Below are 25854 nucleotides of genomic sequence, written 5' to 3'. Positions count from 1 at the left end.
AGATAGTGTGCTCATCCTGGGACAAAAGACCCTTTGTTACATCTAATAAGGAAGAATTCATAAATTTCATCTACCACCTACTTACATGGCATAATAAACCCCTGTGAGAAGTTGCACCATAAATTCAGGATCCAATACTATTCGACCACAGAGTTCTTTCCAGTGTTTTTCATGTTGTCGTGGAAACCCACTCACACAAACCCTAGAAAAATAAGGTATGTGTGATTTCCTGATTCACTAAATATAGTAATTGTGCTTTTATAAATTCATTTGTTCAATTATTCATTCCTTAAATATGAATTGATGCCTGCTATATGCCAGTCACTGTTCTTGGCCTAGGATACGGTCATGAACAGGTAAAAGATTAAAAAATAGGGCTGGGGATGTGGCTCAAGTGGTAGCGTGCTTGCCTAGCATGCGTGAGGCACTGGGTTCAATTCTCGGCACCACATAAAAATAAAATAAAGGTACTGTGTCCACCTAAAACTAAAAAAAAAAAAATTAAAAAATAAAACCTGTATCTTCACAAAGCATACATTCTAGCGGACTATATCCATTAAAGCTAACTTTTATCAAATAACTAAAAACCTCTTTCACAAATATTCATTTTGCTCCACTCACTCACACACACACAAATGACTGGCTTTTATTCATCCAAACAAGGCAAATTACTCTGAAGCACAGAAATATCAAAACAGACATTTCAAAAATACTGTTGGCTGCGAGGTCATTTTAATTTTATTTGAAGATTTTTTTTGTTTGATTTAAAATATGCACATGAACTATCTATTCATTTCCTTCACTGTGCAACCTGGCACCAGGATCAGTGGCTCTGATAACCAGCTGGGCTGCTATTTCCAGAAGCAAACACTGGAAAAAAATCTCAGACAACAAGATCTGTTACACATATGCAGTACTTGAAGCACCTTGATGTTGTGGAGCAGGGGCTTTCAGAAGCTACTGGACAGCATATGCTTTGTTTCTTTGTCGCTCACAGAACCAAGACCTGTCCCTTGAATCTTCTCTACACCCTGCTGTAACACCTCTGGGTTTCTGTCAGTTATACTTAATTTTGATGTATCAGTCTGACCCATACCAGATAAACTTCTTGGTCTTCTTTTTGAGGAACTTGAGCTTTACAAGAGATCTGAAGGAAGCCATGATGCCAAACAAACAAACAAAAAAAAACTGCCACCTTTTTGGGCAGGGTTAAAGAAGAGAGAGCTGTGCCATAAACAACTCTCTACCTTTCTATATGATAGAGATGTTTCCTTAATAATAAACAGAAGATAAAATGTTCCATAAAATTTATGGTTTTTGTGTAAAAAGATTATTAAATCCTTAAGTGCAATAGGTTCATAATTCTCTCTCTCTCTAGTAAGAGAAGAGTCTGATTAACTTGCCCATGCTGGCCTCAAACTTATAAGTCTCCTGCTTCAGTCTCCTAAGTAACTGGGATCATAGGTGTGCACCACCATACCCAGCTCAGATTATGTAAATCAGTTAAAATATTAAGATAATTGTTATATGTATATACACACATATGCACAAATATGTACACACATACATATCTATAGCAATTAAGTGATGAATAAAAGACTTTAAGTTGAAAACAGGGCTGGAGATGTGGCTCAAGCGGTAACGCGTTCGCCTGACATGTGCGGGGCGCTGGGTTCGATCCTCAGCACCACATAAAATAAAATAAAGATGTCGTGTCCACCGAAAACTGAAAAATAAATATTAAAAAAAAAGTTGAAAACAGCATTATATTAAGAGAAACTTTGTTTAAAGAAAGTGGAGTAGAAATTCAATTTCCAGGAAATTGTGTAATGTTAGACTATTAGAGAACAATCTTGCTTGTTTATTTATCAATGGATGATGGTGAATATTATATCTCCATGGCATTTAAGCTACACATATTTGAAATAACCTAACTTTTTAATTATATCAATATTTATATTGTAGAAATCATATATCATTTGCAAATGTTTAAGATAGGACAAAACAGTTTACACATCAACTTAAAAATGTACAAAAGATAAAATTTTTCAAAATTCTTAAGGGGACAAAAAACAAGTTTCAGGACCATTAAACTCTGCCAGCACTTTTGTTATTAAGAAACTCTAGCCATATGTGGTGACACAAGCCCGTAATTTCAACAACTCAGGAGGCTGAAGCAGGAGGGTTGCAAGTCCAATGCCAGACAAAGAAACTCAGGGAGACCTTGTATCAAAATTAAAAAAAAAAAAAAAGGCAACACAAAGGGTTCAGGATGTAGTGCTTAGGTAGAGTGTTTCTGGATTCAAGCCCTAATACCACAAAAATAAACAAAACTCTACTAAAGGCCATAAAAATGCTGCCAAATATGACAACAAATGCATTTCTTTTAATGAACCTGAAATAGTCTTTTATAATGTTATCTTAAGATAGGCAGTAAGTGCTTAAACAATGTATGCTCTTGAAAACAGAATCTAATTTAGAAACACTCTGTTGCCCACTGATGTTATTATAGATGAAATGATGTACTTATTTTAAGATAATCTGTAAAATTTCAGTTATAACTAATTTAGATTGACCCACTTACCAACATTAATGTTATAAACAGGATCACATTCTCTTCCAAGTAACACAACAGTATATGAACTTCAGCTAAGCATTTGTGGTAGGAGACAATCTTTTGGAAGGCCTCGATCCCTGTGATTCCCTCCTTTCTGGTATTTACCCTCCTCCCTTAAGTAAAGGTATGATCTATGAGGTAATGGGATTCCCCAGGTATGTGCTTATGACTATGTGACTATGTTACTTAAGGTAAAGGGTCTTGCTGGGATCCTTCTCACTCCTTCTCTAAGCTTTGAAGCTGTCATGTTGTAGTCTGCCTATGTTGGGAGGTCCATGGGATGGAACTGAGGATCAAGTCTGGCAGATAACCAATAAGAAACTGATGGTCAGCTGGGCTACCCAATACACAACAGAAAAAACTATAGGCAATCTCAGGAAGATTTGTTGCACATCAGCAGATCATTCAGGTCCTGAATGCTATGGACTAGGACCCTCAGCCCTACAATCACAAGAACAGAATTCTGCCAACAAGGGTTGAATCTGAGGTAAGACTGCAACTCCAGACAACATTTTAACCATACGATCCCAACTAGAGGACCAGCTAACTCATGCCCAGATAAGTGTGTGATGTTTCAAGCTACGAAGTTTGTGGTGATTGTTATGCACAACAGAAGACATAGTATTATACTTTTTTGGGGGGCAGAAGGAGCAGTTGAGTTTCCTCAAGTAGAAATTAGTTGGATAGGACAGACTTAGAATTGAAATTCTGTGACTCTAAATTAATTTATATTACTTGAACTTTTTTCTATTCTACCAGACCTTTAAAGATGAACTATACACCAATGTTCCTCAAATTATTCCATGAAATAGAAAGGGAAGAAACACTTCCAAATTCATTCTATGAGGCCATATCATACTCATACCAAAACCAAGTAATGTCACAACAAGGAAAGAAAAGTACAGACCAATATCCCTGATGAATTTAGATGCAAAAATACTTATAAAATATTAACAAATCATATCCAACAATATATTAAAAAAGATTGCACACCATGACCAAGTTGGTTTTATTCCAGAGATGTTTTTATTCAAGGATGGTTTAAATATACACAAACCAAAAAATAATTCATGGATAGAATTCAGGACAAAAATCATTTAGTAATTTCAACAGATGCAGAGAAAGCCTTCAACAAAATTCAGCACCCATTCATGATAAAAACACTGAAGAAACCAGGGACAGAAGGGACATCATAAGGCTATATAATAAAATAAAATAAAAAAAAAATCAACCTCATAGTAAATGGGGACAAACTGAAAGCATTTCCTTTAAAATTTGGAACAAGAGAAGGATTTCCACTCTTACCACTCCTATTTTATATAGTGTTAGAAATTCTAGTTGGAGCAATTAGGTGAGAAGGAAACAAAAGGGATAAAAATAGAAAAGGAAGAAATCAAGTTATCACTATTTGTAGATGATAAGATCAAAAAAGCTCCACCAAAAAACTGCTAGATCTAATCAACAAATTCAGCAGAGTCACAGGTTACAAAAATCAATAGTTTTCCTATATACCAATAATGAATCTGTTGAGAAAGAAATCAGGAAAACAATCCCATTCACAACAGCCTCAAAAAGGTAAAATAAAATACCAAGGAAGTCAAAAGACCTGTACAACAATGAAAACTATAGATCACCGAAGAAAGAAATTAAAGATGATACAAGATGGAAAGACATCCCATGATCAGGGATAGGCAGAAAATTTTGTTAAGATGACCATATTATCAAAAGCAATATACACATTCAGTGCAATCCCCTTCAAAGTACCAATGACATCCTTCACAGGACTAGGAAAAGCAGTCCTAAAATTCATCTGGAAAAAAAAAAAAAAAAGACCCAGAATAGTCAAAGCAATTCTAAGCCAAAAAAATAATGCTGAAGCTACCACAATACCCGACTTTAAATTATATTACAGAGCTATACTAATAAAAAGTGCATGATACTGGCATAAAAACAGACACCTACACCGATGGTACAAAACAGACAAACCCACACAGATACTGTCATCTGATCCTTGACAAAGGTGCCAATTACATCCACTCAGAGAAAAGACAGCCCTTTTAACAGTGCTGGGACAACTGGTTATCCATACATAGAAGAATGAAAGTAGACACTTATCTCTCACCCTGCACAAAAATCAACCCCAAATGGAACAAAGACCTTGGAATTAGACCAGAAACTATGCAACTGCTAGAAGAAAACACAGGGTCAATACTCCAGCTTTTAGGCACAGGCAATAACTTTCTCAATAGGAACACTAAAGCTAAGGAAACAACGCCAAGAGTTAATAAATGGGGCAGCATCAAATTTAAAAGCTTTTGTACAGCAAAGGAAACAAATAGGAATGTGAAGAGAAAACCCACGGATTAGGAGAAAATATTTGCTAACTACTCTTCTGACAGAGGACTAATATCTAGAATATATAAAGAACTCAAAATTTAACACCAAAAAAAACCCACCTCCAATTAATAAATGGGCAAATTAATTAAAGAGACACTTCTCAAAAGAAGAAATACAAGTGGCCAACAAATACAAGAAAAATATGTTCAACATCATTAGCAATTCGGGAAATGCAAATCAACACTGAGATTTCATCTCATGTAAGTCATATGGCAGTCATCATGAATACGAAGCAGAATAAATGCTGGAGAGGATATGGAGAAAAAGGAATATTTTTATACTGTTGGATGGGACTGTAGATTAGTTCAATACACTACGGAAATTAGTAATGAAGCCTCCTTAAAAGACTAGGCATATGACCCTGCTATACCATTTCTTGGTATTTATATTGAGGAATTATTAAAGTCATTATACTATAGTGATACATGCATATCCATGTTTATGGCATCATAGTTCACAATAGTCAAATTATGGAACCAGCCCAGGTATCCATTAATGGATGAACGGATAAAGAAAATGTGATATATATATATATACACAATGGAATTTTATTCAGCCATAAACAAAAATGAAATGATGACAGTTGCAGGAACGTGAATGGAACTTGAGAACATATGTTAAGCAAAATAAGTCAAACTCAAAAATAAGGGTCTTATGTTTTCTTTCTTATGTGCAAGCTAGAGAGGAAAAAGGAAAAGAAAGGTGCGGGGGAGGGGATCTCATGAAAATCAAAGATTCTCAGTAGAATAAAGGAAGGGGACTAAGGGGAAGGAGGAGGGGAGGCAATTGGTAAAACGAGGGCAATGTTATTGTTCAAATTACATTGCTATATATTGTGCATGTACCAATATGTAACAATACAAATCACATCATTTTATACAACTACAATGCACCAATAAAAAATATGGGGGAAGAAAGAAATGAATATAAAAACAGAATACAAAATATTTTTTTCTGTAGAGCAAATTTAAATTTCAGTCATGTCTATGAAATTAGAAATTCTAATATAATAAAGGTTATTGTGAGACACAGAACATCACCCCCTAATTCCCCACAACACGTACACACAGATAACTGTTGCAATTATTAATCTTCAATACAGAGACTGTTATTTGTGAAACATATAAAGGAAAAAGTTTACATTCCTTATTTCTCACCATGATTTCTAAAAAGTGGCATCCAGGGAGTGATTAGGCATATCACTCAACAATGCTAAGTTGGCCTAACTCCTTGTTCACCTAGGAAATATTCTTTTAATGCTGAAATAATTTCCCAGAAATCATAGGGATGAAGAGGACTCCTACAGAAATATAAGCTCTGTGAAATTGTTTTATTACTGTATCATGATACGTTAGAACAGTGTCTGGCATAGGGAATATACTCAATAAATATTTGTCAAATAAATGAATGAATATGAAAGTTAATTAAAATCACACTTCTCACCTGGAGCCCATACGACAAAGAGATTGGTAAGATGAGGCAGGCATATACACAATAGCAGAATTATAACATAGCATGAGAAAACTCAGGACTTCAAACCTGGAAGAAATAAACAATGGAAAAGAAATACTGCATACAATTATTTCCACTAGAGACTACAGTAAATGTTTTATTCACCGAATGGCTTTAATACCTTAATATTGACTTCCGTGATTTCTCAGATTACTATGGCATCCTCTGTTTCAGTTTCCATTCTCATTATTACAAGCCATATCCCTGGATGCCATCAATATTTTCTTCTTTAAAAAACAAATCATCATCCTTAAATCAATGACTCCCCTATCCCCTATCATTAGAAGTCTACCATGTTACTATTCACTACATGATGAAATCCAAACTTACTAGAAGGTCCTTTAAAATCATGGAATCTTTATTACAAGGTCCTTTAAAATCCACCTTGAACTTACCTCTCCAGCTTTATTCCTCCCCTTCACTGCCCACTACATATACATTACATGCTACATTAATCCTCTCACCGTTCCATGATTATGTTATAAGCTTTTGTAACTCCTAATTTAATGCATGCTGCTCCTTTTTACTACAATACTTTCTTATTTGGAAAATTCCCGCTAAGGTTTCAAGTTTTGGATCAAGTGGTGTTAGGGACTGAACCCAGAAACTCATGCATGCTAGTTAACTGCTCTACCTCTGAGCTCCCCCAGCTCCCAGCTCAGATTTTTACCTTAGACATAAAGCTATTCTTAATTATCCTAGCTGAAGAAAACTGCAGGTCTAAAACAGCATTTATTCTACAGAATTATAACTTTCTCCCTCTTTCTTGGTTTTACTCATTTAGTTACAGGCAACTTTAGGACAAAGAACCTGACTTTTTCATCCATATTGTTAACGTCTAGCACAGTGTCTAATATATTATAATTGCTTAATACATAGTCATTGAATAAATAAATGAATGCTTTTCTAATATTTATAGTCTCTAAAAAAAAAAAAGTGGCTCTTAAACTTGGATCCATACTAGTTATACAAGACTTTTTAAAAACATATGTTCCTATGTCTCCATCTAGAGTGACCCAATTAAGAACCTCTGAGGACAAGACCCAGAGGAGTTGTACTTTTAAAAGCCTTTCCACAGATGGATGGTAAATGGTATGTGGAAACTCTTTACATTATTTTTGCCACATTTTTTGTTAAGTCTGAAATTATTTTGAAATAAAAAGGTGAAAGGTGAAAGCCTGATTTGAAAGCAGTCATACCTTCAAATCCTGTCTCCTTATCCATATATCTAGGTAATACTGAAGATTTATTTTCTGAAAGGATAAAAGAGAATTCTTGCCTAGGAGCCAACAGGCACAACTGTGATTTGATGTGTGTGTAGGGGTGAGGGGGTAATACTAAACAAAGATTGAAGTCAAATATGACTTGCTGAATATTGAGACCTCAAGCTCTCCTTCGCCACTCAGCCATCAGAATGCTACCAGCCAGCCCACTACTTAGGGAACTAGATGAATTTGATGACTCTTAAGGGAAAGACTTCCAAGATTCGGACTCATGAAATTTCCCAAGTGAGTGGCACAGTGAGATCACCCAACAGGGAAGCTCACAATTAGCCCACTAATGTGGTCAGAGCTTCTTATTTTTATTCCCCTACTTTTAAATAAGGGGGGAAAAAAAGACTACTAAACAAATGAGGAACTCTATTAATATGAAAGAGACTAAAATTTAAAAAAGGAAAAAGGCAATTTGATGAAACTAGCATATAAAGAAAAAATAACTTTTCGTAACTAATTACTATACTATTAATATTCTCAAAAATAAGAAGATATAATTTCAAAAATACATCTATTCAAAAAGTATTCAGAGATCTGTAAAAGCTTTTTAGATTAAAAAAAAAAAAAACTGCAAGAATTAAAAACTCAAGAAAGCCAGGCGCAAAGTTGCACACCTTTAATCCTAGTGTCTCAGGAGGCAGAGGCAGGAGAATTCCAAGTTCAAGGTCAGATTGGGCAACTTGGCAAAACCCTGTCTCAAAATAAGAAATAAAAAAAGGGCTGGGGTGTCCAAAGTTCAGTGTAAAGCCATCCCTGGGCTCAATCCCCAGTACCACCAAAACGTCAAGAATGATTGGTGAATGCAGTTGAGGAACAGTCTCAGAAAGTAAAGCCATGGCAAATGAAAAAGGAAAGGATCTAGGAGATCCAATATCCAAATTAAAAGAGCTCCAGATGAAAGATTATATAAAGAGGAAAGTCCGAACTAATTAACAATAACAATTCGAGAAAACTTCCAGTCTGAAGGGCATCAGTTTCCAAATCTAAAAGGTCCACTTAGTGTTCAGAATGGATGGAATAGGCCCACACCAAGCAATTTTGCAGTGACATTCAGAATTTGTGGTATGTAAATTATATTTATATTTAAAAATAAAGTTAAAGCCAATAATTAACTGAAAATGCGCAACAAGTAAAACAGTGTTATTATTTCAACATTCAAAATATTGCAAATCAGTAAGGAAAAAAATATACAGTACAATATGAAAAAAGGATACAGGATATAGGTCAAGAAAAACAATGAACTAATACATAAATGTATTTAAGCCCCAGCTAAAATGAATGAATACAAAATGACATCAAGTTTTAGCTATCAAATTGGTCAAAAAGAGGAAATAGGCACTCTGAAGTCACTGGTGGAACATTCAATTGGTACAGTTGTTTTGTGGAGGGTAATTTGGTAATATCTACCAAATGAATAAGTATACATTCCTTAGCATTAACAACTCACCGCCAGGAATTTATCATACAGATAATTATTGTAGATAATTTTTGTGCTCTCATGAAAAACATACAGAGAAATATGTGTTTCTTGCAGTATTCTTTATAGCAGCAAAAAACTGATAACAATCTAAATTTATTCAATATGAGACTGCCAAAAAACTGATGGTACAGCTGGACCTGATGGCATGTGTCTTTAGTCCTGTTATTGAGGAGGATGAGGTTGGAGAATTTCTTGAGCCCAGGAATACAGGGCTCAAAAAAAAGCAAAACTGAGGTAAAATCTCCTCAGTACATATATAAAACAAAATAACAAGTACTCATTAAAGAAGAATGAGGCTGCCTAACATATGTAAGGCCCTGCATTCAATCCTTGACAGTGCAAAAATAAGAAAGAAAGAAAAAAGAATGAAGAGATCTATATGCACTGCTAGAGGAAGAAGTTAAAGATCTATTCTTTGGTGTATAAAGCAAATTGTTAAATAATATACACAACTAAATCCCATGTATATGGGCCTGCGTGTGTTTAAGGTTTAATATATGCTATGTACATATAAATCATTTTAAAAGGACACATAAAAAACTGCTAACAGTTTAATTACTGGAAGTAGAAATGGGTGATTGGAAGGATGAAGTTACACTTATGTTACTCTTTGCATTCTCATCTATTTTCATTTTATTCCAAGTTCTATTTTAAATTTACCACAAGTATGTAATTTTATTCTTTAAATAATTTAAATTATAAAACAAAAAGGAATCAGGAAACTAGGCGATTTTATATGAGGAAGTATTCAGACTATTTATGAGCCAATGTTCTTAATATATTAAGTTTATATTGTGGAAGGATTTGAGTAAATCAACATTACTACATAGAAACAAAAAACCCTGTTATTTAAAGTTGGGATAAAGTCTTCTCCAAGAGTTATAAATATAAAGCACCTTGCTTATAAAAACAATCATGAAAGTTATATTCCAAACAACATGTCAGGACATATGGAAAATCATACCATTTTCTACCATATGTGTAAAATCTATAAGACGGTAAGAAGAAATAGAATTCTGGCCAAGCACTTCATCAGAGGTCAACGACTACAGAAATGTGTCTGTGTCTGGAGAATGCTTTCTCCTGCCTAGGAGTTATTCATCAGGGGGAATCAGTTCAAGAACCCTTGTAATATCAAAATCCACAGATGCTTAAATCCTTATATAGAACAATACAGTATTTGCACATAACTTATGTGTACCTACCTACACACATTTAAATCATCTCTAGATTACCCATAATGCCTAATAAATGCAAACATTATATAAATGATTGTTATAATGTATTGTTTAGGGAAGAGTGACAAGAAAAAAGTCCATATGTGTTCAGTACAAATGCAATTTTTTTCAAATACTTTCCATCTATGGTTGGTTGAATACATGGATATAGAATACATAGATATAGAAAGCCAACCACGTTAAAAAGAGGAGGGGATTTACATACCTCCTCTTTTTAATGGAGGTATGTAAATCCCCTCCTCTGACAGGTTATATCTACTGCTATCTTATGATATGGTACAACACTGACATTACTGGTAAAGTTATAATATTGGTCTTTTAAAAATTTTTTTTTTAGTTGTAGATGTGGTGCTGGGGATCGAACCCAGGGTCTCAGACATGAGAGGCAAGCACTCTACCGCTGAGCTACAACCCTAGCACATAATTTTGATCTTAATGAGTAAATGTACTCCTAAATTGAGGTAAAATCTCCTCAGTATGAATACTAATGAAAACTGCTAGGTTTAATTAATCATCAGCTAATTTCTATGAAAAACATTTCTGCCTAAGTATATCACAAAGTAGACCAAATTGCTACAAAATGCTTACAGTGGCTTTAAAAGGCAAGTTAGTTATTTCTTTAAATTCCTAACTTATATTACCTTCTCCAAATGTTAGTTAGACATATTCATGATGATAGTATGCTGTGTGTTATACAAATGCTATACTAAATGTGTTTATCCAGGTAAACACGTTTATTTTTGCTTAAAAGAGCCTTGGTCAATGACCAGGACGTGGCCTATATAGTAAGTAACTGGCCTTGCCCAAAGAGAAGACTGGTCCTTGCTTTTAGGAAGTAACTAATTAGAAATATCTTTTAGGGTAGGGATAGGTGACAGCAAAACGTAGGGTAGTGCTGTCCACATTTGACATTTTAGGTGGGGGGGCTGGCTATGCCAGAAAGAACCACAGTGTGATTTAATGTGATGGCTTCAGGTCATACTGTATCAGTCAAGTTGGAAGCTGAGATCAACCATATGGGCAATCAATTTAACTACTCATGCTTACACAATGAGGCCTCAATAAAATTCTGGAAATCAAAGCTTGAGAGTTTCCTGAGACATCAACCCTCTGTGTATATGGTCATACATTGATGCTAGGAGGTATTCTGACTCTGTGGGAAAGGAAAATAGAAACTTTGTGTTTTGGGGGTCCTCCCATATTCTACCCCACACATCTCTTCCTTGGGCTGATTTTAATTTGTATCCATTCCCTATAATGAATCACAGCTGTGTACAATGGCTTTTATTGGGTTCTGAAAGTTTTTCTAGAAAATCATTAAACAAAAGGGTGGTTTGGGGGTCCCCACCCCCTCCAGAAAACTTTTGTTGCTATCAGAATTGAGGACAGTCTTGGAACTGTGCCCTCAAACTTTGCAGTTTATCTGACATTAGGTACTAATTCCATTCTATAATCAAAAAAGCAAAGTGTAGAGATTAGATAAAATGCCCCAAGGGCACATTCCACATTGCAGTACTAGAACATGAATACTGGTTTGGCTGACTCCACACCCACACTCTACAAGTTTTATATAAGATTACCATAACATATTACCAAGCATTAGATAGATGGGTATTAACTACAAGATGAATAACCATTATCCAAAATGATTGGGACCAGAAGAATTTTGAATTTGGGAATATTTATGAAATATCTTGGGTTCAGACCCAAGTATAAACAAGAAATTAATTTATGTTTATACATACCTTATATACATAATGTGAAGGTAATTTTATACAATAATTTTAGTGTACCTGCATTTTTATTATGTCCCAATGACATGAAGTCATGTATGGAATTTTCTATTTGCAGTGTTATGCTGGCACTCAAAAAGTTTCAGATTTTGGAGCATTTCAAATTTTTGACTTTCAGATTAAGGATGCTCAATCTGTACTACCATGTATTTCACCACTTTGCTTTTGAACTGTTCTTATATCAAACCTAAACTGAAGTAATCATGGTTAACTATGAAGCATAAATTTACAATTGTTACCATGTACAATTTTGTCCATTACCTGTTTTGTGCAGTGAATGTTTCTCTCTGAGGATGAAGATCACTATAAACAACTCTGATGAGATCATGTTGACATAAAGCCCCTTCTGTCAAAGCCATAGATCCAATTGTTGAGGGCTACCAAAATAAGGTACAGTATCAGATAGTGTCTCTAAAATAAAGTTTGTATCATGTAATCATATTTATTTTTGCTAAAACAAAGGCAGTATCAGATAATTTATTCTTCTCCTTTGAAATCTTTTCCATTTCTCAATTATACAAATTCTACAGCTTATTTAGGAAATTATGTATGTAAAATAGATAAAATTAAAAACATACTGCTTCATTTTTTCAAAGTTATGGAATGACTAGGAATCAGTCATTTAAAAAAATCAATTTTATTTTTTTTGTACTCCAGAAAAGATCACAATTGCTTATAATCATTTAATACAAACAATATTGAGGACTATAATCTAATGTTTTTGGGGTTTTTTTGGCAGGGGGAGAAGGGTAATTGGAGATTGAACCCAGAGTGCTTAAGCACTGAACCACATCCCTGATCCTTTTTTTATGTTTTATTTAGAGACAGGGTCTCAATAAATTGCTTTGAGCCTCACTAAATTGCTGAATCTGGCTTTGAATTTGCAATACTTCTGCCTCAGCCTCCCAAGTCGCTGGATTATAGGCGTGAGCCACTACACCTGGCAAGTCTTTTTTTTTAATACTGACATAAATGATTTCAGGTTTCTCAAGTTAAAAAAAAAAACTCATTAGTGTTTCACTATCTTCCATTTTATTTCATAACACAATACCAAGAACTTACATAAAATCTATGCTAGTATAAATCTATGAAGTAGTCTATGCTAAAAATGAATTCTGGCTAAACAGGAGACTTTCTATTTCAACAGAAAACAAAGTCCAGGGGAATTAATTATGAAAGTTAATTGCTGTATGCAGCTATTAGACAAGAAAGATACTATGTTGACAGGAAAATGGAATATAATTTTTAGAATGTTTCTGTAAATACTTTCCTCACAATTTTATGCACTGAACACTGAAGATCACAAGTTTGATTCACTTCTTTGTTGGATTTTACTTAAAGAGAGCAGGAAGAAAGAGTTCAGCTTGACAGGCATCATCTACCCATATAATTATCAGTGTTCTCATATTCAACAAAATAAAGGTAAGCAAAAAAGTATAATGTTATTGATTAGCTAGATTTTGTGAATTAGACTCCTTTACCCTGAAATACAATGGTGTTAACATTCTAAGTAGTCAGTTTCCTAAAGAATAGTAAAAATGAAACAATTTAACAGATAGTTTCTAAGGGATATGGAAGACTTTTAAAAGTAAGATTTATCTTTAAAAATCCACAAAAATCTATTTTAAAAATTAAAATGATACTGGTGGTAGAAGAAATAAGAACTAAAGGAAACTTTTTCATTAACTACTTTCCACCTCTCTTCACAAAGTTCAGTCTTAACATCACCAATAACAAAAGGGCAGGCTGGAAATATAATACAAACATATAATTTGCATTCTCCTGTCTTAGCCTCCTAAGTCGCTGGGTTATTAGTGTGCACCACATTGCCAAGCTAATAAACGACTGATTTTATTTATTTGTTTGTTTGTTTATTTTGGTGGTACTGGGGATTGAACTCAGGAGTGCTGAGCTCCATCTCCAGCTCTTTTATTTTTTATTCTGAGACAGGGTCTCACTAAGTTGCCAAGACTGGCCTTGAACCTTCTACTCTCCTTCCTAAACCTCCTGAGTTGCTGGAATTACAGGCATAACCACTACATCTGGCACAAACATCTACTTTTTTAGAAATCAGTCAGAGGCTAAGGTTGTGGCTCAGTGGTAGAGCACTTGCCTTGCATTTGTGAGGCACTGAGTTGGATTCTCAGCACCGCACATACATACATACATACATACATACATACATAAATAAATAAAACGAACAAAGGTCCATCAACAGCTAAAAATATAGATATACTAAAAAATAAAGAAACAAGTCAGTAAACATATGTTAGGATTCTATCTCTGGTTTTTAAAAAATGGCTTTGTATCTCAATATAATAATATATATTATATATATCATATCTCAATATAACAATCACATCTTCCCCAGGTTACTTACTTCATGGTATATTGAAGGCTTGGATAAGGAAGGGATAGTGAAAGACAGAACTTTATTATTTCCATCTTTATCAGCAATTTCCTATAGTCACACACACACACACAAAAAAAAAGCACAAAGATAATGAAATAATCACAGGTTTATACTGTACGGAAAAAATAATTACTTCCTTAATTTATAGAATATAACTGGTAACTAAAGAATTTAAAAAATGATACATTAAACATATTACTACCCTATCATATTTTTTATAACTTAATTATCAGCAAATTTGTATACTATGGGAATATTTAAAACCCACAGAGATCTACTGAGCATAGTATTACACTAAATCAATACAAGAAGCAGGCACATAAATCAATTTTATGTTAAATTTACATATAGAACAGGGAGATTAAAACATTGTTGTAATGCAGAATGGATTTTTTTCCAGCTTTACTGAGGCATAATTAACAAATAAAAATTACATGTATTTATTGTGTACAGCATGTTACAACCACAATCAAACTAATATACACAATACCTGTCATCTTTCTTAAGAATGAATCCTGAATTAAAAAAGAAAAAAAAACTCTTGCAATCATTCAGCAATAAACTACTGAACTAAAATAAACCATGTTAACATAACTGATCAGTCCACGTGATTAAAAATAAATTTACATTTAGATAATTTCTACTGAGCTTCAAGAAAATTTTTGTGATTTTTTTTTTTTAAACAACATTATCTCTTCATAAAAAGAACAAAGGTGTCCTTCATTTCTCCAGCCTCTAGTTCCTGTAAACTTCCTCAGGTATCAATAAACATCTGCCTATGAATGACAATCAGGAGCGATAAGCTGCAGCATCTTTCTTTTTGCCTACTGCCTTACTTTTATGTTTCTTTATAACTCATATTAGTACACATCACTGGCTTAAAACCCATACTGTCCTTAGTAGACCTGAATGGCAGGTAGTCAGAGAATGAGTAACAGCACAGCATAAAAGGAAAAGAAAAACAATAAACAGAATAACAATAAAAACAACTATCATCACTAAGACACAAACCTGAAAGAACTTCCCAATGGACTCATTTCTGAGTTTACTATGTTACGAAAGAGTACAAATTACACATGAACAAATACCATTCTCGAATTTTGGCAAGAAAAGTCTCCAGAGACCCCACATAGCTTCTTTGTAATCAAACTAGTTATTACCACACCTTGGTCATTGTATTGCAAAGAATGTTTATGCTAAGATAAAGGGGCCTGATTTAAGTTAGACATACCCCCTGCAAAAAAAATTCAATTTTTATTATTAAGTATACCATTTAGCCAAATATTTTGAAGTTATCTTTGTGTGTATTTATGGAGAAAGATATGCTGAAACTTGTTAAAGGCCATATAAAACTCCCTCTGGAGTTATTTGGGCGGGGTGGGGGGAAGAAATGGAGGAAAAGAGAGAAATTAGTACATAGGAAAAAAAAAAAGAATAAGAAAAAACTGAGAACCACAGAGAAAAGAGAATACATTTATTATGGGAATTAAAAGTCAGAAACCTGAGGTTAAATTTCTGACTTATAACTGGCATTTTCCTATATAGTATGCTATTTTTGAAGTGTCAAAATATAATTAAAACCAATAAGTACTGCCAATAACTTGCAAACAATCTGCTTCACAAAATATCTTTCATTTATCCAATTACTAAATTTTATTACATGAAACAAATTAATAAAAATGACAGCTTAATGTTAAATAATCTAAAACACTAAATTACTAAATCAGCAAACATTACTAAATATGTAGCCAACACTAGAGAAAACACAGGATACATAAAACAAATATCCTGCTTTAAAAGAAAAAATAATCAAGTAAGTTAGCAAAGTAGAAAATTTTACTCCTAGACTAGTTTTTCATTAAAAAAAAAGCCTACCCTCAAGTATGATGACAATAAAAATGATAAATATTTATTAAATATCTTCAAATTGCCTTTTTTTTTTTTTGGTACTGGGGATTGAACTCAGGGGCACTCAACCATGGAGCCACATCCCTAGCCCTATGTTGTGTTTTATTTAGAGACAGGGTCTCACTGAGTTGCTTAGTACCTAGCTTATTACTGAGGTTGGCTTCGAACTCAAGATCCTCCTGCCTCAGACTCCCTACCTGCTGGGATTACAGGTGTGTGTGGCACCCCGCCCACTTGGTTTCAATTACTTTTAATTCTACTAACAACGTTTTATTTTGGTTTTGCAGGTGAGGCAACAGTAGTCAAGATATTAAGTAACTTGCTCAAAATTTAAAATAGCCAATAAATAGTACCTCATGATTTTGAATTGAATATGAATGATTCTAAAGCCCTTACTCCTTCCTTCAGACTTCTAGTAATGGAAAATATTTTCCAATGATTTAAATGATAAGACTTAAAGGAAAAAGCACTGCTATAGAATATTTATTGTGAAGCTCAATTATCTAGTACTTTATACCTCTCAACTATAAAATCAAATGTTATTATGTGGAGTATTGTTTGCAGAGTATATTGAATACAAAGAACACAAGACTTCAAAGGACAGAAATTTTTACAAAAATGTCTTAAATTAAGCATGATGAAAAAAGCAAAAGCAATACTAATTTTTAAGGTACTAAAAAAGAAGAGTTTCATGAAGAATGCAGTATCAAATCATAATTAACATTTTAAAATTGCTATATAAAATTTTAATGATCAAACTACACTCTGGGTGAAAAACTACACTTTGATTTGGAAATATCTATGTAACCTCTATATTATGAAGCTCAACAGAAGCATTTAAGTTTTAAGCCAGTGATTTCTCAACCATTCCCCCATCAATGATTCCAACATATAATCATAATATTCACAATTCTTTATTGATGAACTCAGGTAATTTTCCAATTCTGTAAAGAAGGCATATGAGGGTAGAAATATAATGTATTATTTTGTTCCCTTGCATTGCACAGAAAAAGTCTTGCTGCCCAAATCTTCAGAAGGGTCATATGTAAGGGTCATCATGTTCCCATGTTCCCCAACTCTCTCCCACGTTTTCACCTCACTTTGTACAGTCCTTGTAACCTTGTAAGTACTTCCTTTCCTTTCTAACATACCCTCCCCATGTCAGTCTTCAAATTATACTATCAAGTATTAGTTGTTTCTTTTCTCACTCTAGTTTCCATTGTGTTCTTACTCAGATTTACAAAATCATAGTATGCTTTAACAGTATATTGGACTTTTCCCCCTAACTGATATCCTCTCCTAAGAGAACAGGAATCCCATGTCTACTTCTCCTACTCTTTTCAATTAAACATGTTGCCTTCAAAATATAAGGAGTGATGACTAAATTCAATTTATAATCCCAAGGTCTCTGCAACTTCCAGATTCACCTTTCTAATACACTGCACAGTTCTTCTGCTCAAAGCTGCTTTCCCAATGCATACTAAAGAAAACCTAAACTCTTCACTTTAAAGACTGTCTAAAACTGATAAAAATCATTTTTCCTAGCTTGCATTTTTCCTTCTGTGCTTCAATTACTTTCCTTTTTCCAGGGCATGACATGACTTCCCTGCTTCTTTGCTTATGCTCATTTGATTATCATCTCACCTTCTTCTAATCTCAACCTGTCAAAACTATTCCTCTTCATAAGACCCAGCTTAAATTCCATTTCCTTAGTAAAGTTGGCCAAAACTTCAGCAAATATTTCAGTTTCTCTCTGAAGTTCTTTTTCATACAAACTTTTCATTATTATTCATGTGTAAACATCTTCTCTAATATAGCATAAGTTGCCCTAAAAGCAGGAACAACATTGAAGTCAACTCAATTCCTTACAGAAAAAGCATTCATAAATCGTGATCAAATAAAATAATTTGAAGAAATAAGTCCTAAGATTAACAATGCCATCAATTATAGTTTCATCTACTTTATAAAATGCTTATCTATTATACTTAATTAGTTCAAATTATTCAGTAGATATTTCAATTTAATTTTCTCAAAATATTCCTTAAATATGATTTCAGAGGACTTTTTAAAAGTATTTTATATATCACAAACTACCATTTTCAACTTACCAAATTATAAATTCCTAACAGAAGTGCTTCAATGCAACCATTACTCTGTCTGTCTCGGCTAACTGTAAGCCGTAAATAAACCCACATCAATTCTGGTAAGAACTGTAACGTGAACCTCTTCAGTCGAACTTCAGAGCTACGATAGAGTTCAAATAGCTGGTGGCAAACAGGTTCCAGGAGCTAAAAGAAATAAAAGTGCAGTAATTATTTCCATTCTTTTGGTTCTAACTATATTTCTTAACAGGCACATACATAAGTATAATGTTTTAAATATAAATCCTCTATATTAGTTTCTTTGTATTTTGAGTTAATTCAACCAATATCTCTGTAATCTCTATGTAAAGAGACCACATATTAAACTGATCAATGCACTAACTATAAAAAGTACTTTGTGCCCATATAATATCACCACACATTTTTGTTCCTTTGTTTTTATTTTTTGGTGGTACTAGGGATTGACATCAAATAATTTACCTCAGGCATGTTAGGTAAACACCCTGCTACTGAGCTACATCTCTTACCATCTTTATGTTTATTTTTCATTAATTTGCCCATGCTAGACTGGACTTGGGATACTCCTATTTCAGCTTCCTGAATAGCTGGGATTACAGATATGTGCTATTTCACCTGGCACACCAATCTTTTAAAATCCTGTGCTACTAAATTTATTAGACCATTAATCCTTTAGCCAATGTACTACATTTATACTTAATAATTTCTTTTTCTGCTCTTACCAACTCTTTTAAAATTTCCATTGGAATAAAATAATTTCAAAAGGTCTTGCTGGAAATACTTTAAATCTCAAGAGAGACTGATTAAATAAATTGTAGTAAATACTTTTTGGGCATACAAAATTCTAGCTAATATTTTAAGTACATACAAGTGAAGCAAACTGACTACCTATAAATCATAAAACAGATTTAAAATTTCACTAATTTATTTGAAAGATTTTGAAAGATGCACAAATAACTTTTTCAATGTTAAACTGGCTAATTCTTCATATGTTATCACATAAAACAACTTATTAGAGACTTCATGACCTTGAAAACAAGAAAATAAGCAGTTACACATATTGTCAATTTAAAATAGGTCCGCTGGAGAGTAACTGCAGAATGAATGTAATTCGCTATAACTTTTAAATGCATATAATAGGATAACAAGAAACTACAAAGTAATTTTTAATTTAAAATTTAATACTAACCCTTTAAAAATAGTTATAGTAATTTCAAATGCTTACTTATAAATGACTAAAGTAACAAATTTAAAAATCTGTTTGAATAGTTATACGTCTGTAATAATATAACACTCTAGAATAAAGTCACTACTTTACAAATTAAAAGTCAATAAATCTATACCAACTGTACAGTTAATATTTACTACATTAAGCTTAGCTCTTGAGGAACAACTCTAAAGTGTAAAAGATTCACATACACACACATATCCTAGTCTAGTCAACACTAAGCCCTTTTTGTGAAGTCATTATCAGGGTGTAGTTTAAAATCTTAAGCTACATTTCAACTAGTCTAGGCCAAACAATATGTCAAATGACACAGAAGTTAGTGGTGGAGGAAAATGCTGAACTCAAGTCTTCTAACATTAAGTTGATGTTTTTCCACTCTACCACATTTCTTATACTAGAAAAGGAGTGAGGGTTGTTTAATTCATACAGTACTAAAAATTAACAAGTAATACATTTTTTAAAATAATCAATTACTGGCATCTTTTTAAAATGCTGACAGTACTGTTTCGCTCTTCTGAGGAATTAAGAGACTGTGGCAGCTTTCATAAATTTGTTAAAAATATATACTTATTCAAATTGCTCTCCTCTTTAGTAAAAGAACCTCCAAAATTGTCTTCTTTAAATTTTATGGACCATGATACAAATACAATGAATTTCTTTTGAAGAGTTTAATCCTCCTTTCTGAGCAGCAAGAGTACACTGGCATACATGACACTATATTTTAACTAAGCATAGCAAAGAAATATAGTTTCCAAAATTATTATTGTATTATTTTTCAAAGGAAAGGGAGATACTAAGAATCCATAAACTGTTAATCAGATTAACCCTACAAAATAAAAACTTGCCAATACTATTCAAACCTTTAATTCTAAGTATAAGTATCATGCTACTATGTTCTCAAATTTCAATAAATGACACTGTCCTCACATATGATACTCTGGCCCACATCACAAATGTTAAAAGTCATTTTCCTTGGGCTAAAAAGCTTAAGAATAATTGCCACCTTTCCCAAATTTGGCAAATATTGTTTTGGTACAAGTACTAAAATAAAAGCTACTTGATTAACACATTGAGAGCATTTAGGGTAGAATAATAGAGATCTAAGCTTAACCTAAATGAGTTAAAGAAAAAATGTGAGGCGAAGAAATGAAAACAAGTAGACAGAGGCTATAAATGAGCAATAATTTGTGAAATTCATCTGTGAAGAGAGACAAAAAATGGAATAGGTAATAAAATAGAAGGCAAGACTAAGGGTTTTTAAAAAGTGAAATATGATTGTTTACCATTTCAACTACAAAACAGCAAAAAGGGATAAGAATGAGAGCTGAGATTCTGGCTTAGTGGTGGATATGAACAGAAAAAGAAGAGAGTTTCCAACTGTATTCTTTATTAATACTTACATAGCACACTGAGAAAGAAGAGGAAGGAGGTTAAGAGTATGAGGTCAGAGAAAATATAAAATGAAGAGTAGGACAGTGTACCAAGGAAGTAAATTAAGACTGCAAGGCTACTTATTATGTGCTTATTTGAAATTTGTAGTCTTGAATTTAAAATTAAAAAAAAAATTTATAAAAAGCATTTTCTTTAGGCATGCTCAGCTGTTCAGGTACAGGCATGACCAAAATAGATAGCTAGGTTTTGTCCAGTTTTGAGATTTTTGCCCAAAGAATATGAACTAAGGGAATAAGAGGCAAAGAAGCTAAGAATGTTTGCAAGGACATGACTGTAATAATCAGCCATGAAAATTTAACTACACTGAAAGGAAGAGGAAAGGCATTTAAATCTTCAAAAAAAGATAGGGTTATGTAAAGGATTGAAGGACTCTAAGAAGTGGAATTGCTAGATGTGACTAAGGGATCTGGTAGAGGAAAAGAAAAAGATAAAACAAGACCGTTGGTCTTACCGTCTATAGACTAAAACTAAAGTTTTAGCATAGTTTGGCGATGATGTTAAATTTCTAGCCAGGTGTGATGGCACACATCTGTAATTCCAGCGGCTCAGGAGCCTGAGGCAGGAGGATTGCAAGTTCAAAGCCAACCTCAGCAACAGTAAGGTGCTAATAAGCAACTCAGTGAGACTCTGTCTCTAAATAAAATACAAAATAGGCCTGGGATGTGGCTCAGTGGTCGAGTGCCCTTGAGTTCAATCTCTGGTACCAAAATCTCCTGTACCAAAAAAAAAAGAAACTTCTAGGAAATATACTTTCCAAAGAACTCTAATGGCCTTTAAAGCAAAACTGGAAGATTGCCATAATTTCCAATTCATATTAAATATGACCATTTTCTGAAATGACTTTATAAGATTAATGTTCTCTTTTCTGTCCAAGTTAAACTCATAGTCTTAGTTTCCCCATATGTACCAGAAATTTTTATTATAAGCTAACACTTAAATTTCACAATGTGTGGTTGGGCAGAACCATTTAAGTTACAAAACTATGTGCTTAAAATGTAGCCATTTTGAGCTCCCCTATCTGTTTCCAATCATAATGATAGACCTTCCCTTTGCCTGCCCCAATTTTAAAATTAGCTGACCAGGTAGATTATAACCCTGAGCTCCTGTCAGTGCAAGGGGCAGTGTTGCTTTAGGAATAAAAACAGGCGGACTGCTCTGCCTCCCATGTGTGCTTGCTTTCCAATCCTTGATCAGTAGCACACCCTTCTGCAAAAGTAAATTTTGTCTTGCCCAGCCACTTCCAAGTACACATCTGATTTTTCCTGGCACCCCAGTATCTCTAACAACTTGTTAACTAAATAATCCATCTGTTTATGTTTCAGAATATAATCAAATCAGGTCTCAGTGTGTATATATGGCAAAAGCCAAATATAATATATGTTTTAAAATATAACAAAAAGCTTCTATGAGTAAACTCCAGAACTGTTTTTAAGATCCTATACAACTTATCGTTCTGTTTTGTTTTTCTGAAGCTTGGACACACAGAACCTGACTTGACAGAAGACTTGAAACCCAGACTTGCTTTAGTGGCTTGATGATTATGTAAAATAATATAATGAATAATGGGTCTTGAACTCTCAGGTTACATTGTCTCCATTTCTAGACACAACTACAAGATCTTAAATGTTAATATTATTAATAAGTGTGACAAAATAAAGTAATAGAATGACTTTTCAAATGTCATATCAACTTAGAGGAGGAAAGTTTAAAAAAAATAAAAATGCCATAGCTCTCAAAATATGAAAAAAAGAAAAAAGATATTTTTTATACACTGTAAGTCCTAATGAAAATCACAGCATTCTAGAATCTTTTTGATTTTCACTGTTTCTGCAAACAATATTTATTTATTTAGTGATGCTGGGCTGATCAAACCCAGGGCCTCCCACATACTATACAAACACTCTACCCCTGAGCTAAACTCTCAACCCAATTGATACTTATTACATGTTCTTTTATACATGACAAAATACTAGATTCTAAGAAATAACAAATACAGAATCTATGACCACTGCCCATGAAGAGCTTACAATCTAAAGAGAAGCTATAAAACAAATAAATTTTTAATAAGCAAAGCTTATATGTTAAGACAGCATAAAACAAGGGATAGGGAACACGCATTCATTAATCAAACAGAGAATTCTGAACACACTTGGCCAAGGATACACATTATATACATTATCCATACCTAAAGTTATAAAACATTCAGAAATACACTGCAAGAGAAAAAGAAGCAAATGAATCCTGTGATTGCTACTACAAATATCAACAGATGCAAGTCTAACAAAAGCCAATCCAAATTTAGGAGACAGGAAAGAAAGAAGTCAATAAGCAGGCTTTTAGTGATAGAACAAAAATGAAGATGCATTTTAAGTTAAGCTGCTGGTTAGGAGATGATTACCTGAACTTCTTCAAACTCACTCCAGTACACAGCAGAGGCATTCTTGGAGGCTGTATCTGGGAAGATAAGAAGCTACTTTCCTGTGTGTTCCTTTCATTTTCATTTTAAAGCATACATGAATCCAGTGGTGATAAAACTACATGTCATACTATTGTGTTAATGGAAAGATAATGTGTGTATTTGGCATAAGCTAATATATAGATTCAATAGCAGCATTTTTGTCCTTCTATTATAAGATTGAATGACAGGAAACTGTTATTCTAAGTTTATTAATTTTGACTATTTAGACTAACATCCTCTAATCATTTTCAGGTTAAAATTACTAGCAGCATCATTTTGTGTTACTTAAGTTTGATTTCACTGATTAGAGTGATTATACATAGTTCTATATTATTAATAAAATAACAGTAAACAACATTAAAATACAGAAAACAGAATCAGTACACATTTAAAATTTGGCTTCCAAAGCAGGAAAACATTCCAGAATGGGAAATAGACAAGTTTCAAATTAAATAATCTATTGAGATGATGGTCACTCAAATCAAGAATCAAAACATACTGTCCTCAACAGGAAAAAATTGTGCCAAAATATTTTAAAATATGTAAAGGGAGGAAATGGGAAAAGCCAAAGCAACTATCAGAATGAAACACAGCAGAAAGAAAAATTTCCAGATCCATAGTAAGGACAGAAACTACAAAACTTACGTTTATGTGTTTTAGTACATATATTTCATTTTGCTATGCAGACATTGGTTTTCTTATCAATTTTCCTACCTCATTATTTGAATCTTGAATAACTTTATAGAGGGCTGGTACAAGTGCTTTTTTCCGGTGTAAAGTTGCTGCATAGTTGGTGATTTGAGTGTCAGGTAATGCCTAAAAAAAAAGGAAAACAAAAATGAACTTATATTTGGGAACTTAGGAACATTATTTCATGAATGCCTCCTGAAAAGATCTATGAGAGTCAAGCAGAAAAGTAAAAATAATTAATATAAGAAACAACCATGAGTGTTAGTAAAACAAATTAAGTTTTCAAACTATATCATACAATTCTGACTACTCAACCATGAAAAATGATTAGAAATCTCTCATTACACCTATATTTGCTGAAATGGGCCATCTTAATCTAACCTAAAAATAATAATAAATGTAGAATGTATTGCAATTCTTCCATGTTTTTTTACAAAACAATTTCCATAATAGTCTACTACGTTACATAGTTTTCTATCACAACTACATCTTTTAATTACAAGAAATAAAAACATAAGGCACACAACCTGTTTTTATGTTTTATTGACATGTAAAAGCTTCTTTTTTTCTTAGCAAATTTTATTGTACTGTTTCATTTGTTTCTATTGGGATGGGGTCTCCCTATGTTGCCCAGAATGGTTCTGAACTCCTGGGCTCAAGTGATCCTCCTGCTTCAGCCTCCCAAGTATCTGGATTATAGTGTGCGCCATCACATCCAATATTTATTGAATATATTTTAAAATTTAATTATCACTTCATCGATTCCAACGATTATTTTCATTTTTACCTATTCCCTTCTGGACCTTATTCTCATCAGTGCATTTTAAAAGAACTGTAATTAGAAAAATGTTATTTCATATTTTTCCATTTCTATATCATTGTATACTTGTATGTTTTTCCACTGAACACATATTCACTATCTGAACCACTGACACACAGAATCATATAATACATTCTTATCCCCACCAATTTACCTTGAATTCTGACAACCATTCTTCCACAACACCACGTTCAGATCCCAGCATCTTCTTTTACCTTCTATTCTTCTTTAATGCTAAAAATAATAATTAAAAAGAAAAGTACTGAACCTAAGGATAGCATTACTTATAGAAACTACCAAAGGTAAATGATGTATGTGTACCTTTCACTAAAGAGACTCATCTAATATATATTTTAGATAAGACTTGTTTTTAGTTTGGAGTGCAATTAAAACAAAAATTTTCAAAAATGAATTCTATGTTTAATGATATTTTTGAAAGCTACTATCCTAACGC

General features: G+C 33.2%; 1 protein-coding gene and 1 pseudogene across 6 annotated transcripts in view; both read right to left on the bottom strand.

Moving 5' to 3' along the window:
- Hycc2 (hyccin PI4KA lipid kinase complex subunit 2) overlaps positions 1-25854 on the bottom strand; it is a 78162-nt gene that overhangs the window by 16523 nt on the left and 35785 nt on the right. For 5 of the 6 annotated variants that reach the window (XM_071618925.1, XM_071618924.1, XM_071618927.1 and 2 more), the window contains exons 3-9: positions 25555-25634; positions 24605-24706; positions 18741-18920; positions 14692-14772; positions 12573-12688; positions 6458-6553; positions 86-202 (exon numbers count right to left, since the gene is read on the bottom strand). In XM_071618925.1, the coding sequence (XP_071475026.1) occupies positions 86-202; positions 6458-6553; positions 12573-12688; positions 14692-14772; positions 18741-18920; positions 24605-24706; positions 25555-25605 (743 nt within the window). In that variant the 5' untranslated portion in view covers positions 25606-25634. Of the gene's footprint in view, positions 1-85; positions 203-6457; positions 6554-12572; positions 12689-14691; positions 14773-18740; positions 18921-23830; positions 23887-24604; positions 24707-25554; positions 25635-25854 lie in introns of those variants that run through there. The other variant, XM_071618929.1, reaches the window with a different exon arrangement.
- LOC139707642 (large ribosomal subunit protein eL32-like) lies at positions 237-1631 on the bottom strand (annotated as a pseudogene).

This window comes from Marmota flaviventris, chromosome 11 (assembly GCF_047511675.1).
Source record: "Marmota flaviventris isolate mMarFla1 chromosome 11, mMarFla1.hap1, whole genome shotgun sequence".
Taxonomy (NCBI): Eukaryota; Metazoa; Chordata; class Mammalia; order Rodentia; family Sciuridae; genus Marmota; species Marmota flaviventris.
Note: the sequence above shows the minus strand (reverse complement) of the source record. Positions and strands in the feature narration are given on the sequence as shown.